Raw genomic sequence first — 13128 nt, 5'->3', positions numbered from 1 at the left:
TGACTTGGGAATAAGCCTAGGGTGGAAAATGCAGCAGCTACCGGTAAATGTCAAAAGTTAAAATAGATACCAATAAAAGTAAAATTAATTGAGACATCAGTAGGTTAAGTGTTTTTGAATATCCATATTGAATCAGGAGCCCCATATATTGCTCAATAAAGTTTATGATGGCCCCATAAGATGCTCCATATTAAAATATGCCCCATATAATCCTGCATAAAGGTTAATAATGGCTCCATAAGATGCTCCATAGACACATTTCCCCAATATAATGCTGCACAAATGTTGATTATGGCCCCATAAGATGCTCCATAAAGATATTTGCCCCATATAGTGCTGCACAAATGTTGATTATGGCCCCATAAGATGCTCCATACAGACACTTGCCCCATTTGCTGTGATAAAAAAAAATCACATACTTACCTCTCCGTCGCTCAGGCCCCCTGGCACTTTCAATATTCATCTGACTTCGTTCCGGTGCCACTCCATCTTCAGCGTCTTCTGCACTGACGTTCAGGCAGAGGGCGCACACTAACCACGTCACCGCGCCCTCTGACCTGAGCGTCACTGCAGAAGATGCTGAAGACGGAGCGGCACCGGAACAAGGAGATGTGAATATCGCGCAGCGCTTCCCCACCCCATTATACTAACCTACTCCTGGCGCGGTCCCTGCATGTCCCTGCTTCCCCGGTGCCGCAGCTTCTTCCTGTACTGAGCTGTCATTGTTACCGCTAATTACAGTAATGAATATGCGGCTCCACCCCTATGGGAGGTGGAGCCGCATATGCATTACTGTAATGAGCGGTACCATGTGATCGCTCAGTACAGGAAGAAGCTGCGGCGCTGGGGAAGCAGGGACATGCAGGGACCGCGCCAGGAGTAGTTTAGTATAATTAGACAGCCCCCACTTCCCCTCCCCTGCCGATCCCTGGGTATGACTCGAGTATAAGCCGAGAGGGGGACTTACAGCCCCCAAAAATGGGCTGAAAATCTCGGCTTATACTCGAGTATATACGGTATATATTTTTGCCTAAAATACAAAGGAAATGTGTCATCTCTAACTTTAGGCCTATTAGAGATCATTTAATCTACAACTTGCTTAGCTGTCCACAATAACAGTAATTTTGACAAGGGTTGTCCAAAATTTTAAATGCCACTGTTTGCTCTTGAGCTGAGACTTTGAGCACAAAGCATGGAGAAAGCTGGCCCCAGGTACCATTTTGCAAAGGCTCATGTGAAGGCATGATCAAACAAGTATGCTACATTACTTACATGATCATGCATTCATCAGTGCAATTGTGACCGGCAGTTATGAAGTTGTGACAGTCACGTGGACACTGAAATGAATGAAATCAGAGTTTCTGTTGTGATGTAGAATTGTGGTTTTAATGATGACTCATGTGTGAAAAATAGACTTGCTGTTTATACATAGAATTAGAAGGATTCAGCTAGTCTGTTCATAATCACGAGATGTCATAGACCTAATGGAAAAGTGAAGAATTAGCTGGGTAGAAGGGAAAAGGCTGCACACTGAGGTAGGCACAGGAATGCTGTCTCTTTAAATCTCTCACTGGTTTTTTAAGGGTGCTGCATAACTCAGTGCAGAATTAGCAAAAATAAACAAGGCCTTTTTGGTCTAAGGAAAAATAAAACATAACATACAGCACAGTCCCGCCCACTAAGAAAATATAATAAACATACAATGGTTCAGCTTTCCTTATCAAGACACAGAGCACTGGAGTTCCTCTCTCCAGGCCTACCGAACACTGAATGCCTCAGAAGGTTGACTATTCATATCCTAAGTCACACAGTGGGGTGGAGATATGGTGGAAAGCCTCCCACCCACATGTTAGCTGTCCACAAAAAAACCCAGCCCTTAAAATGGCCGGTTAACTCCTCTCAGAACTTAGAGTGCTGGGGCAAAACTTCTAGGTTTCAAATCACTGAAGCTAATAGTCTCAGTGAAACATACAATATCTCCCCTCCAGTATTTTACCATTGACTTTGTCACAGTACTCAGTGCCTTATAATATGATGATTGCAATTTAGTGAAAGTATAAAATCTTTTATGGGAGTGCTTCTTTAAGGTCACTAAAATAATGTGCTCATATGCAGTATATTCTGTTTTCCTTGGGTAACGATTGGTTGCAGTCTCATGATCATACTTTTCGATATACTCCTAAAAAATACGTATATGTTCACCCAATTTGGGCACGCACACATTTGCAAACCCAGGTAATCCTGATGCATTTTGTGCTCAGTGCTACAGTGAAGGAAATAATTATTTAATCCCTTGCTTTAAGGGTAGGTTAATTTTAACATTGAGAGATAGAATATGAAAAATAAAATTCAGAAAATCACATTGCATAAATTATATAAATTTATTTGCATTTTGCAGTGAGAAATAAGTATTTGATCCCCTACCAACCATTAAGAGTTCTGGCTCCTACAGACCAGTTAGACGCTCCTAATCAACTCATTACCTGCAATGAAAACAGCTGTTTTACATAGTCACCTTTATAAAAGACTCATGTCCACAGACTCAATTAATCCGTCAGACTCATGGGCAAGACCAAAGAGCTTTATAAGGATGTCAGGGACAAGATCATAGACCTGCACAAAGCTGGAATGGGCTACAAAACCATAATTAAGACACTGGGTAAGAAGGAGATAACTGTTGGTGCAAAAGTAAGAAAATGGAAGAACTATAAAATGACTGTCAATCGACATCGATCTGGGGCACCATGCAAAATCTCACCTCATGGGGTATCATTGATCATGAGGAACGTGAGAGGTCAGCCTAAAACTACACGGGGGGAACAAGTTAATGATCTCAAGGCACCTGGGACCACAGTCACCAAGAAAACCATTGCTAACACATTATGCCATAAAGGTTTAAAATCCGGCAGTGTTCGCAAGGTCCCCCTGCTTAAGAAGGCACATGTGCAGGCCCATCTGAAGTTTGCCAATGAACACCTGGATGATCCTGTGAGTGATTGGGAGAAGGTGCTGTGGTCAGTTGAATAAAAAATTGAGGTCTTTGGAATTAACTCAACTTGCCGTGTTTGGAGGAAGAAGAATACTGCCTCAGACCCAAAGAACACTGTCCCCACTGTCAAGCATGGAGGTGGAAACATTGTGTTTTGGGCTACCGCAAAGTCCCAATGTATGTTTTGGTGAAGCCGTCTGTTAGGGGTCGAGTTCCTGCCTCTGCACAGGGGGAATCTCGAGCCATCTCCGCTGCGGTCTCCCATTCTTCTCCTGCCGCAGTGGAGCCTGCTCAGCGGAGGCGTCGGTCCCAGCGTCATGCTCAGTCTGACACTGTGCAAAGGGTTAGTGCTGTCCTTCCAGCTTCTGCCATTGTAGCCAGTACTGGTCAGCAGCGAGCAGACGTCTTTGGGACTAAGTCCTACTTTTCCCCTTCTGAGCATGCCCAGGGTAAGATCTCTCATTGGAGATCAAGGGTCACATGTTCAGGTACTGCAGCAAATCCTATTGGTCCTCTAGGAAGGTCCTGAGGTGTTCAACGTCTGTGGCAGCCTTTCATTGGTCCTTCTAGGAAGGTCCTGTTTGTGCTGCAGCTATAAGAGGTGCGCATGACCGCACGGCCATGCGCTAGTATCAATTTATGTATCAGCTCAGCGCCAGTGTGGTCATGTTTGTATGCAGTCAGGGACCTGGCTGAAATAAGCCCCTAGAATGCTGGCACCTCCGGTGAGGAGTTTCGTGTGTGTGTATTCAGGGACCCGGCTGAAATAAGCCCCTAGAATGCTGGCACCTCCGGCGAGGAGTTTCAGGTTTGCATTTGACTGCATGACTACCATCTGCTCTACTTAGTAGCTGTGTGCCTCTGTGAGCCAAACAGGGCACAGCGTTATCTTTGCTAACAGACTCTGTGAAGTAACAGAGTCTGTTTATACTACTATATTGTACTGCCATATCTAGCTGCAGGTGCTTTCCTGCACGGTGGATCCTGGGTTGCGAACGCACCAACTTCTTCTAATAAATATATATTCGGTGCGTTCTGCCAACCCTAACACCGTCTATATTAATGGAGTTTGTTTTTGGACCATGTTAATAATTATGAATTATTATGAATTTATTTATTTTCAGTTATACTGCATTAGTTATTGGATTTGTATGTTGCTGTGTGCACTGTATCAAGCCACAGGGTTGATCTAACCATGGGTAGCATGCTGGCTAAGGCTGACCGTGATGTGTCCATCCTTTTTTCAACACTTCAATATGAAATAGCACAGAGTTTTTATGACACTGTAAAAAGAGCCAGATTTTTCTACAATAACCAGCAACAAATGATAGCTCCCAGCTGTATCCACAGCCTCATTACTGCAAGTCATGAAGCCATTCTTAATTCATTGTTTTCCAATATTTTCTTTTCAATGCATATTTTTTTCTATTTCTGTACTAATTAGTCCAAGTCATTTATGCATTCAAGAATTTGCAAGAATCAGGTTGATAATGTTTTAGCAAGAAACATATGCATGGCACAATATGCTGGTAGTTTATTATTACTAATTGGAACAGATCGATACAGAAACCAGTAAAACCTCTGGCCATGATAAATGTAGAACCAAACATCAGTTGAGAGGTGTATGTAGTTAGCACTTTGTTGTCTGAGGGAGGCAGAGAAAATTGTTCTCATGGTGGAAGACTTGAACTCTTACTCCAGCGTGCACTGACTTAGATTACACTTAAAGATCCATGGAATTAAAAATATTTTTCTCACCATGGAAGCAAAAGCAGTTCTGAAGGATTGAGTACAAAATTAAACCTTCAATAATCCACCCTTTGGCAAGTGGTAAAATGTTGAGTTAAGCCAGATTTAATGCACTCAACTTCCAGCTCCACTGCAATTTAACTTTAAAATTTGAAAACATTCTCGGAATCTAATTGCCAACCAGTGAGCCAGAATTGTAGTTAGGCTTTTTTTCACCAAGGGCAGATATTCATTTTTTATGTTAGCCCTATTACATAAAAACCATGGCTTATTCATGATCTCCCACCACCCAGCACCAGCCCCTTAGATAAACCTCTGCCCTGTCAATACATATATGGCTCTTAAATTTGTTGGCATCTGTGGATATAATTGTACATCACTGATAATGAGTGGGTATGGAGGCTGAAGTAGCAGTGAAGTCTTCCCAGGATGGGATGGGACGCTTTGCAGGAGTTGGTCCCACCTCACTTAAAAATAATAATAATAATATTCTTTATTTATATAGCGCCAACATATTCCGCAGCGGTTTACAGTTTAACAACTTATAGATGAGCAATCGTTGGCACACTATGTACACACAGGAAGAAAATCTCATCACTCATTTAGCCAACTACGACCCTGTTTATTATTATAGAGAAGTTAGGTACATTTTTGACTGAGGGTAAGGTAATATTTTCATGTAGCTGAACAGTTTGCCCCGACAGTCCTTTCTAGTGGTGGGCCCTTGGTACCCCAGTCCTTCACTGAGACCTCCTGACTATGGCTGATAATAATTTTCTACCACATTGTGCCTTTTTATCAGAATAAAAGGTATCTGGTGTAAATTTCCAATGTCTATAAAACTTCACCTTCTATAGAGACGGTCACCCAGGCTGACACTGTCCTTGAATCATTTGACGTCCAGCAGCTGAACTCTCCAGTACTCTGCTCAGACAAGGGGTTTATTTCTAGAACCCGTCCAGAAACCAAAAAACGATATTTCAAGTCTTTAATTTCTTCTATTGGTTGTTTTCTTAGAAACCAATGAATTGTATTTTGGTGGCTTGTCTGCACTGGACAACCTGCAGGAAAACCAGCAGTATTATTTGACATTATGGGACTGTGTTACACAGTATAATTTTTTTATACCTGGTCCAGTTATAATGTATTTAACATCAGTTCTTAACATATTTTAAGGTCAAGTTCATATGTGGCAGAAAGTTTTTCAATGGAAATAGCAATAAAATACACCACAAATCCATAGCTAAATCTATAGAGTGGATTTTGCTGGAGATATGACATACTCCCGGTTTAACTGGTGTAAGACGTGCCAATTGTATTAAGTGATCCACTCCTTAGTAAAGTTGGTGTATGCCTGCTGCACAAGAAAAGGAAATGTACACTAGTTACTGTATGAGTTGGTATGTCTATCAATATATTATAGAGAATTTGTAGTGTCACAGAAGGTGCTGTCCCATCTTTAACCCCTTTACCCCCAAGGGTGGTTTGCACGTTAATGACCAGGCCAATTTTTACAATTCTGACCACTGTCCCTTTATGAGGTTATAACTCCGAAACGCTTCAACGGATCCTGGTGATTCTGACATTGTTTTCTCGTGACATATTGTACTTCATGATAGTGGTAAAATTTCTTTGACAGTACCTGCGTTTATTTGTGAAAAAAACGGAAATTTGGCGAAAATTTAGAAAATTTCGCAATTTTCAAACTTTGAATTTTTATGCAATTAAATCACAGAGATATGTCACACAAAATACTTAATAAGTAACATTTCCCACATGTCTCCTTTACATCAGCATAATTTTGGAACCAATTTTTTTTTTTGTTAGGGAGTTATAAGGGTTAAAAGTTGACCAGCAATTTCTCATTTTTACAACACCATTTTTTTTAGGGACCACGTCTCATTTGAAGTCATTTTGAGGGGTCTATATGATAGAAAATGCCCAAGTGTGACACCATTCTAAAAACTGCACCCCTCAAGGTGCTCAAAACCACATTCAAGAAGTTTATTAACCCTTCAGGTGTTTAATAGGAATTTTTGGAATGTTTAAATAAAAATGAACATTTAACTTTTTTACACAAAAAATTTACTTCAGCTCCAATTTGTTTTATTTTACCAAGGGTAACAGGAGAAATTGGACCCAAAAAGTTGTTGTCCAATTTGTCCTGAGTACGCTGATACCCCATATGTGGCAGTAAACCACTGTTTGGGCGCATGGGAGAGCTCGGAAGGGAAGGAGCGCTATTTGACTTTTCAATGCAAAATTGACAGGAATTGAGATGGGACGCCATGTTGCGTTTGGAGAGCCACTGATGTGCCTAAACATTGAAACCCCCCACAAGTGACACCATTTTGGAAAGTAGACCCCCTAAGGAACTTATCTGGATGTGTGGTGAGCACTTTGACCCACCAAGTGCTTCACAGAAGTTTATAATGCAGAACCGTAAAAATAAAAAATCATATTTTTTCACAAAAATTATATTTTTGCCCCCAATTTTTTATTTTTCCAAGGGTAAGAGAAGAAATTGGACCTCAAAAGTTGTTGTCCAATTTGTCCTGAGTACGCTGATACCTCATATGTGGCAGTAAACCACTGTTTGGGCGCATGGGAGAGCTCGGAAGGGAAGGAGCGCAGTTTGACTTTTCAATGCAAAATTGACAGAAATTGAGATGGGACGCCATGTTGCGTTTGGAGAGCCACTGATGTGCCTAAACATTGAAACCCCCCACAAGTGACACCATTTTGGAAAGTAGACCCCCTAAGGAACTTATCTAGAGGTGTGGTGAGCACTTTGACCCACCAAGTGCTTCACAGAAGTTTATAATGCAGAACCGTAAAAATAAAAAATCATATTTTTTCACAAAAATTATATTTTTGCCCCCAATTTTTTATTTTTCCAAGGGTAAGAGAAGAAATTGGACCTCAAAAGTTGTTGTCCAATTTGTCCCGAGTACGCTGATACCCCATATGTGGCAGTAAACCACTGTTTGGGCGCATGGGAGAGCTCGGAAGGGAAGGAGCGCCGTTTGACTTTTCAATGCAAAATTGACAGGAATTGAGATGGGACGCCATGTTGCGTTTGGAGAGCCACTGATGTGCCTAAACATTGAAACCCCCCACAAGTGACACCATTTTGGAAAGTAGACCCCCTAAGGAACTTATCTGGATGTGTGGTGAGCACTTTGACCCACCAAGGGCTTCACAGAAGTTTATAATGCAGAGCCATAAAAATAAAACAAAATTTTTTTCCCACAAAAATTATTTTTTAGCCCCCAGTTTTGTATTTTCCCTAGGGTAACAGGAGAAATTGGACCCCAAAAGTTGTTGTCCAATTTGTCCTGAGTACGCTGATACCCCATATGTGGGGGGGAACCACCGTTTGGGTGCATGGGAGGGTTCGGAAGGGAAGGAGCGCCATTTGGAATGCAGACTTAGATGGAATCGTCTGCAGGCGTCACATTGCGTTTGCAGAGCCCCTAATGTACCTAAACAGTAGAAACCCCCCACAAGTGACACCATTTTGGAAAGTAGACCCCCTAAGGAACTCATCTTGATGTGTTGTGAGAGCTTTGAACCCCCAAGTATTTCACTACAGTTTATAACGCAGAGCCATGCAAATAAAAAATATTTTTTTTTCCACAAAAATTATATTTTAGCCCCTAGTTTTGTATTTTTCCAAGGTTAGCAGGAGAAATTGGACCCTAAATGTTGTTGTCCAATTTGTCCTGAGTACGCTGATACCCGATATGTGGGGGGGAACCACCGTTTGGGCGCATGGGAGGGCTCGGAAGGGAAGGAGCATCATTTGGAATGCAGACTTAGATGGATTGGTCTGCAGGCGTCACATTGCGTTTGCAGAGCCCCTAATGTACCTAAACAGTAGAAACCCCCCACAAGTGACCCCATATTGGAAACTAGACCCCTCAATGAACTTATCTAGATGTGTTGTGAGAACTTTGAACCCCCAAGTGTTTCACTACAGTTTATAACGCAGAGCCGTGAAAATAAAAAATCTTTTTGTTTTCCCACAAAAATTATTATTTAGCCCCCAGTTTTGTATTTTCCCAAGGGTAACAGGAGAAATTGGTCCACAAAAGTTGTTGTCCAATTTGTCCTGAGTACGCTGATACCCCATATGTTGGGGTAAACTCCTGTTTGGGCACACAGGAGAGCTCGGAAGGGAAGGAGCACTGTTTTACTTTTTCAACGCAGAATTGGCTGGAATTGAGATCGGACGCCATGTCGTGTTTGGAGAGCCCCTGATGTGCCGAAACAGTGGAAACCCCCCAATTATAACTGAAACCCTAATCTAAACACACCCCTAACCCTAATTCCAACGGTAACCCTAACCACACCTCTAACCCTGACACACCCCTAACCCTAATCCCAACCCTATTCCCAACTGTAAATGTAATCTAAACCCTAACCCTAACTTTAGCCCCAACCCTAACTGTAGCCCCAACCCTAACCCTAACCCTAGCCCTAACCCTAGCCCTAACCCTAGCCCTAACCCTAACCCTAGCCCTAACCCTAGCCCTAACCCTAGCCCTAACCCTAACCCTAGCCCTAACCCTAGCCCTAACCCTAGCCCTAACCCTAACCCTAGCCCTAACCCTAGCCCTAACCCTAGCCCTAGCCCTAACCCTAGCCCTAACCCTAGCCCTAACCCTAACCCTAGCCCTAGCCCTAACCCTAGCCCTAACCCTAGCCCTAACCCTAGCCCTAACCCTAACCCTAGCCCTAACCCTAGCCCTAACCCTAGCCCTAGCCCTAACCCTAGCCCTAACCCTAGCCCTAACCCTAACCCTAGCCCTAGCCCTAACCCTAGCCCTAACCCTAGCCCTAACCCTAGCCCTAACCCTAGCCCTAACCCTAGCCCTAGCCCTAACCCTAGCCCTAACCCTAGCCCTAATGGGAAAATGGAAATAAATACATTTTTTTTTATTTTTCCCTAACTAAGGGGGTGATGAAGGGGGGTTTGATTTACTTTTATAGCGAGTTTTTTAGCGGATTTTTATGCTTGGCAGCCGTCACACACTGAAAGACCCTTTTTATTGCAAAAAATATTTTTTGCAATACCACATTTTGAGAGCTATAATTTTTCCATATTTTGGTCCACAGAGTCATGTGAGGTCTTGTTTTTTGCGGGACGAGTTGACGTTTTTATTGAAAACATTTTTGGGCACGTGACATTTTTTTATCGCTTTTTATTCCGATTTTTGTGAGGAAGAATGACCAAAAGCCAGCTATTCATGAATTTCTATTGGGGGAGGCGTTTATACCGTTCCGCGTTTGGTAAAATTGATAAATCAGTTTTATTCTTCGGGTCAGTACGATTACAGCGATACCTCATTTATATCATTTTTTTATGGTTTGGTGCTTTTATACGATAAAAACTATTTTACAGAAAAAATAATTATTTTTGCATCGCTTTATTCTCAGGACTATAACTTTTTTATTTTTTTGCTGATGAGGCTGTATTGTGGCTCTTTTTTTGCGGGACAGAATGACGCTTTCAGCGGTACCATGGTTATTTATATCTGTCCTTTTGATCGCGTGTTATTCCACTTTTTGTTCGGCGGTATGATAATAAAGCGTTGTTTTTTGCCTCGTTTTTTTTTTTTTTTTTCTTACGGTGTTTACTGAAGGGGTTAACTAGTGGGACAGTTTTATAGGTCGGGTCGTTACGGACGCGGCGATACTAAATATGTGTACTTTTATTGGTTTTTTTTTTTTATTTAGATGAAGAAATGTATTTATGGGAATAATATTTTTTTTTTTTTTCATTATTTTGGAATATTTTTTTTAATTTTTTTTACATATTTGGAACATTTTTTTGTAACTTTTTTACTTTGTCCCGGGGGGGACATCACAGATCAGTGATCTGACAGTTTGCACAGCACTCTGTCAGATCACTGATCTGACATGCAGCGCTGCAGCCTTCACAGTGCTTGCTCTAAGCAGGCTCTGTGAAGCCACCTCCCTCCCTGCAGGACCCGGATCCGCGGCCATCTTGGATCCGGGGCTCGAGCAGGGAGGGAGGTGAGGAGACCCTCGCAGCAACGCGATCACATCGCGTTGCTGCGGGGGGCTCAGGGAAGCCCGCAGGGAGCCCCCTCCCTGCGCGGTGCTTCCCTGCACCGCCGGCACATCGCGATCATCTTTGATCGCGGTGTGCCAGGGGTTAATGTGCCGGGGGCGGTCCGTGACCGCTCCTGGCACATAGTGCCGGATGTCAGCTGCGATAAGCAGCTGACACCCGGCCGCGATCGGCCGCGCTCCCCCCGTGAGCGCGGCCGATCGGCTATGACGTACTATCCCGTCCAGGGTCAGATAAGCCCAGGGCACCTCGACGGGATAGTACGTCTAAGGTCACAGAGGGGTTAAACCCCACAAACTTTTCTCAGCACTTTTGAAAAGTGGACAGAAAAGCACAAAAGTCAAACATTTTGGTGCAAATGGGTCAATCACCAAAATCTGCACATTTGTGATGCTACTTCTTTGCTATACACGTGTGTTTCTGCAGTTCGGCTCTACTCCTTATGCCACATTAACAGCTAATTTTGCATGGTGAGGCGTTGTTTGAAAATTACTGTCCAGGCTTTGATAGTGGAACCATACAGTGCTGATATTTTTCTACTCAATCAAAGAAACCCAGTGGTGACCACTCACTCTTAATTGAGATAATTGAGAGAAGGTCGGCTTCTTAAAATGTTTTTTTAAGGCCTCTGTTTCTAAAGCTGTTGTCCAACAAGTTAACCCAAAAGCGTTATCACCATGAAAATATACGTATTAGCAACTCCTACCAATTGCTTCTTCAGTGTTGCCTCTCCCCTGCTCTCTTCTGAAGTCATATTTACATTTTGTGACCCCTGCAGCCAATCACTGGGGATAGTGGTCTCAACTTATCTACTGTGGCATGACCACTGAGTCTAGTGCTGCTCTGGTCATCATCTGCAGCCATGTCACCAAGTACTGGTGGGTGAGAATCGGTTTTTGTGCAGTAAATTGGTCAGTAATGCAGCTACAGTATTCTTATTTTCATCTCAATCATGCATTTAGGCCTACTGTTAGCTTACTATGAACTCAAACAACCCATCTGAAAACCCCAGCCAATTGTCACAAACTACAACTAATTGTATGTACTGCGTTTTATTTTGTAACATGGTATTTTTGACCAAGAAATGTAAACAAAAAATGTAATAAAACTGTCAGGAAAAAATGTTTTCTGAAAAAAATTGTGTGTATGTGAGATTAGTTGAAATTTCTGTGGCTAAAAATACATTTGCATATATTTAGATATATAGAGCAAATTATCAATTGTGGAAATTTCTGAAACGTGTGAATAGAATACTGACGTCAAATACAATTGCAACCTAATTTTTAGACTTTCTATGAAATTTGTGTTTTACTGGTTAGAAACATGAAAACGCACCTACATTAGCACGTAAATGTAGCTAAAACTTGACTTATATATAGTAGCTCATACGATACAATTTATATCATACAGTAAAAGAAGATTTACCAATACGTAAGAGGTCACCGAGCTTCACCACAGTGCTAGTTCCAACTGTTGATGCCATTAGAACACGTCTTTTGGCTTTTCGAGTCTGTTCCTCTGTAGCACCAGACATCGTCTTACCTATAATATTAATATTCATATTGGTTTAGCAAATCATAATTTAATTTGTTCTCTGGATCATATGCAAAAATTTTCACGTTCACTATCTATGTATTTTTATGTGACTACATGCTGAACTACAGATTAAAATCTGTGACCGCTAATAAAAACATCCGGCGCTCTATACAGGTCTATAAATGGCTGTTGATGGAGCCTCCTTTAGCCACTATGCGATCAGAATATCTTTGCTCCTGAGCAATGAACACAAGATTATCCTAAAAAATGTTTTCAAGCATTGCTTTTTCTGCAGAAAATCCAGTGTAAACAGTATGTACACATAGGGTAGAATTTTTCCATTTCCGGCAGTCCCAGCACCCTGACTGACTCTGCTCCTCTCGGTGGCAATTTTTTTCCGGCTGTTTCCAGTGTTGGAGCTCCATCTACTGCAGTGTTCCCCAAGTCCGGTTCTCAAGAGCCACCAACAGGTCATGTTTTCAGGATTTCCTTCGTATTGCACAGGTGATGGAATTATTGCCTGTGCAGGTGATGCAATTATCACCTGTGCAATACTAAGGAAATCCAGAAAACATGACCTGTTGGTGGCTCTTAAGGACCGGACTTGGGGAACACTGCTCTACTGGATGGCCCGCTGTTCTTCGTGCTGGAGCACTCTCTAGTGGTAAGCAAGCAGTATTGCATTCAATCTAAAAGACCGCCTAGCCTAAAGAAAATTGCTTATGAAAGCCATGTTATTAAAGATTGTCTATCC

The 13128-nt window shown here is 42.2% G+C and overlaps 1 protein-coding gene across 1 annotated transcript in view; it reads right to left on the bottom strand.

Moving 5' to 3' along the window:
* Window positions 1-13128, bottom strand: part of ADAMTSL3 (ADAMTS like 3) — an 810189-nt gene that overhangs the window by 38355 nt on the left and 758706 nt on the right. The window contains exons 25-26 of the mRNA XM_069766101.1: window positions 12264-12380; window positions 5587-5799 (exon numbers count right to left, since the gene is read on the bottom strand). Coding sequence (XP_069622202.1) covers window positions 5587-5799; window positions 12264-12380 — 330 coding nt within the window. The remainder of the gene's footprint in view (window positions 1-5586; window positions 5800-12263; window positions 12381-13128) is intronic.

Source organism: Ranitomeya imitator, chromosome 4 (genome assembly GCF_032444005.1).
Source record: "Ranitomeya imitator isolate aRanImi1 chromosome 4, aRanImi1.pri, whole genome shotgun sequence".
NCBI lineage: Eukaryota > Metazoa > Chordata > Amphibia > Anura > Dendrobatidae > Ranitomeya > Ranitomeya imitator.
Note: the sequence above shows the minus strand (reverse complement) of the source record. Positions and strands in the feature narration are given on the sequence as shown.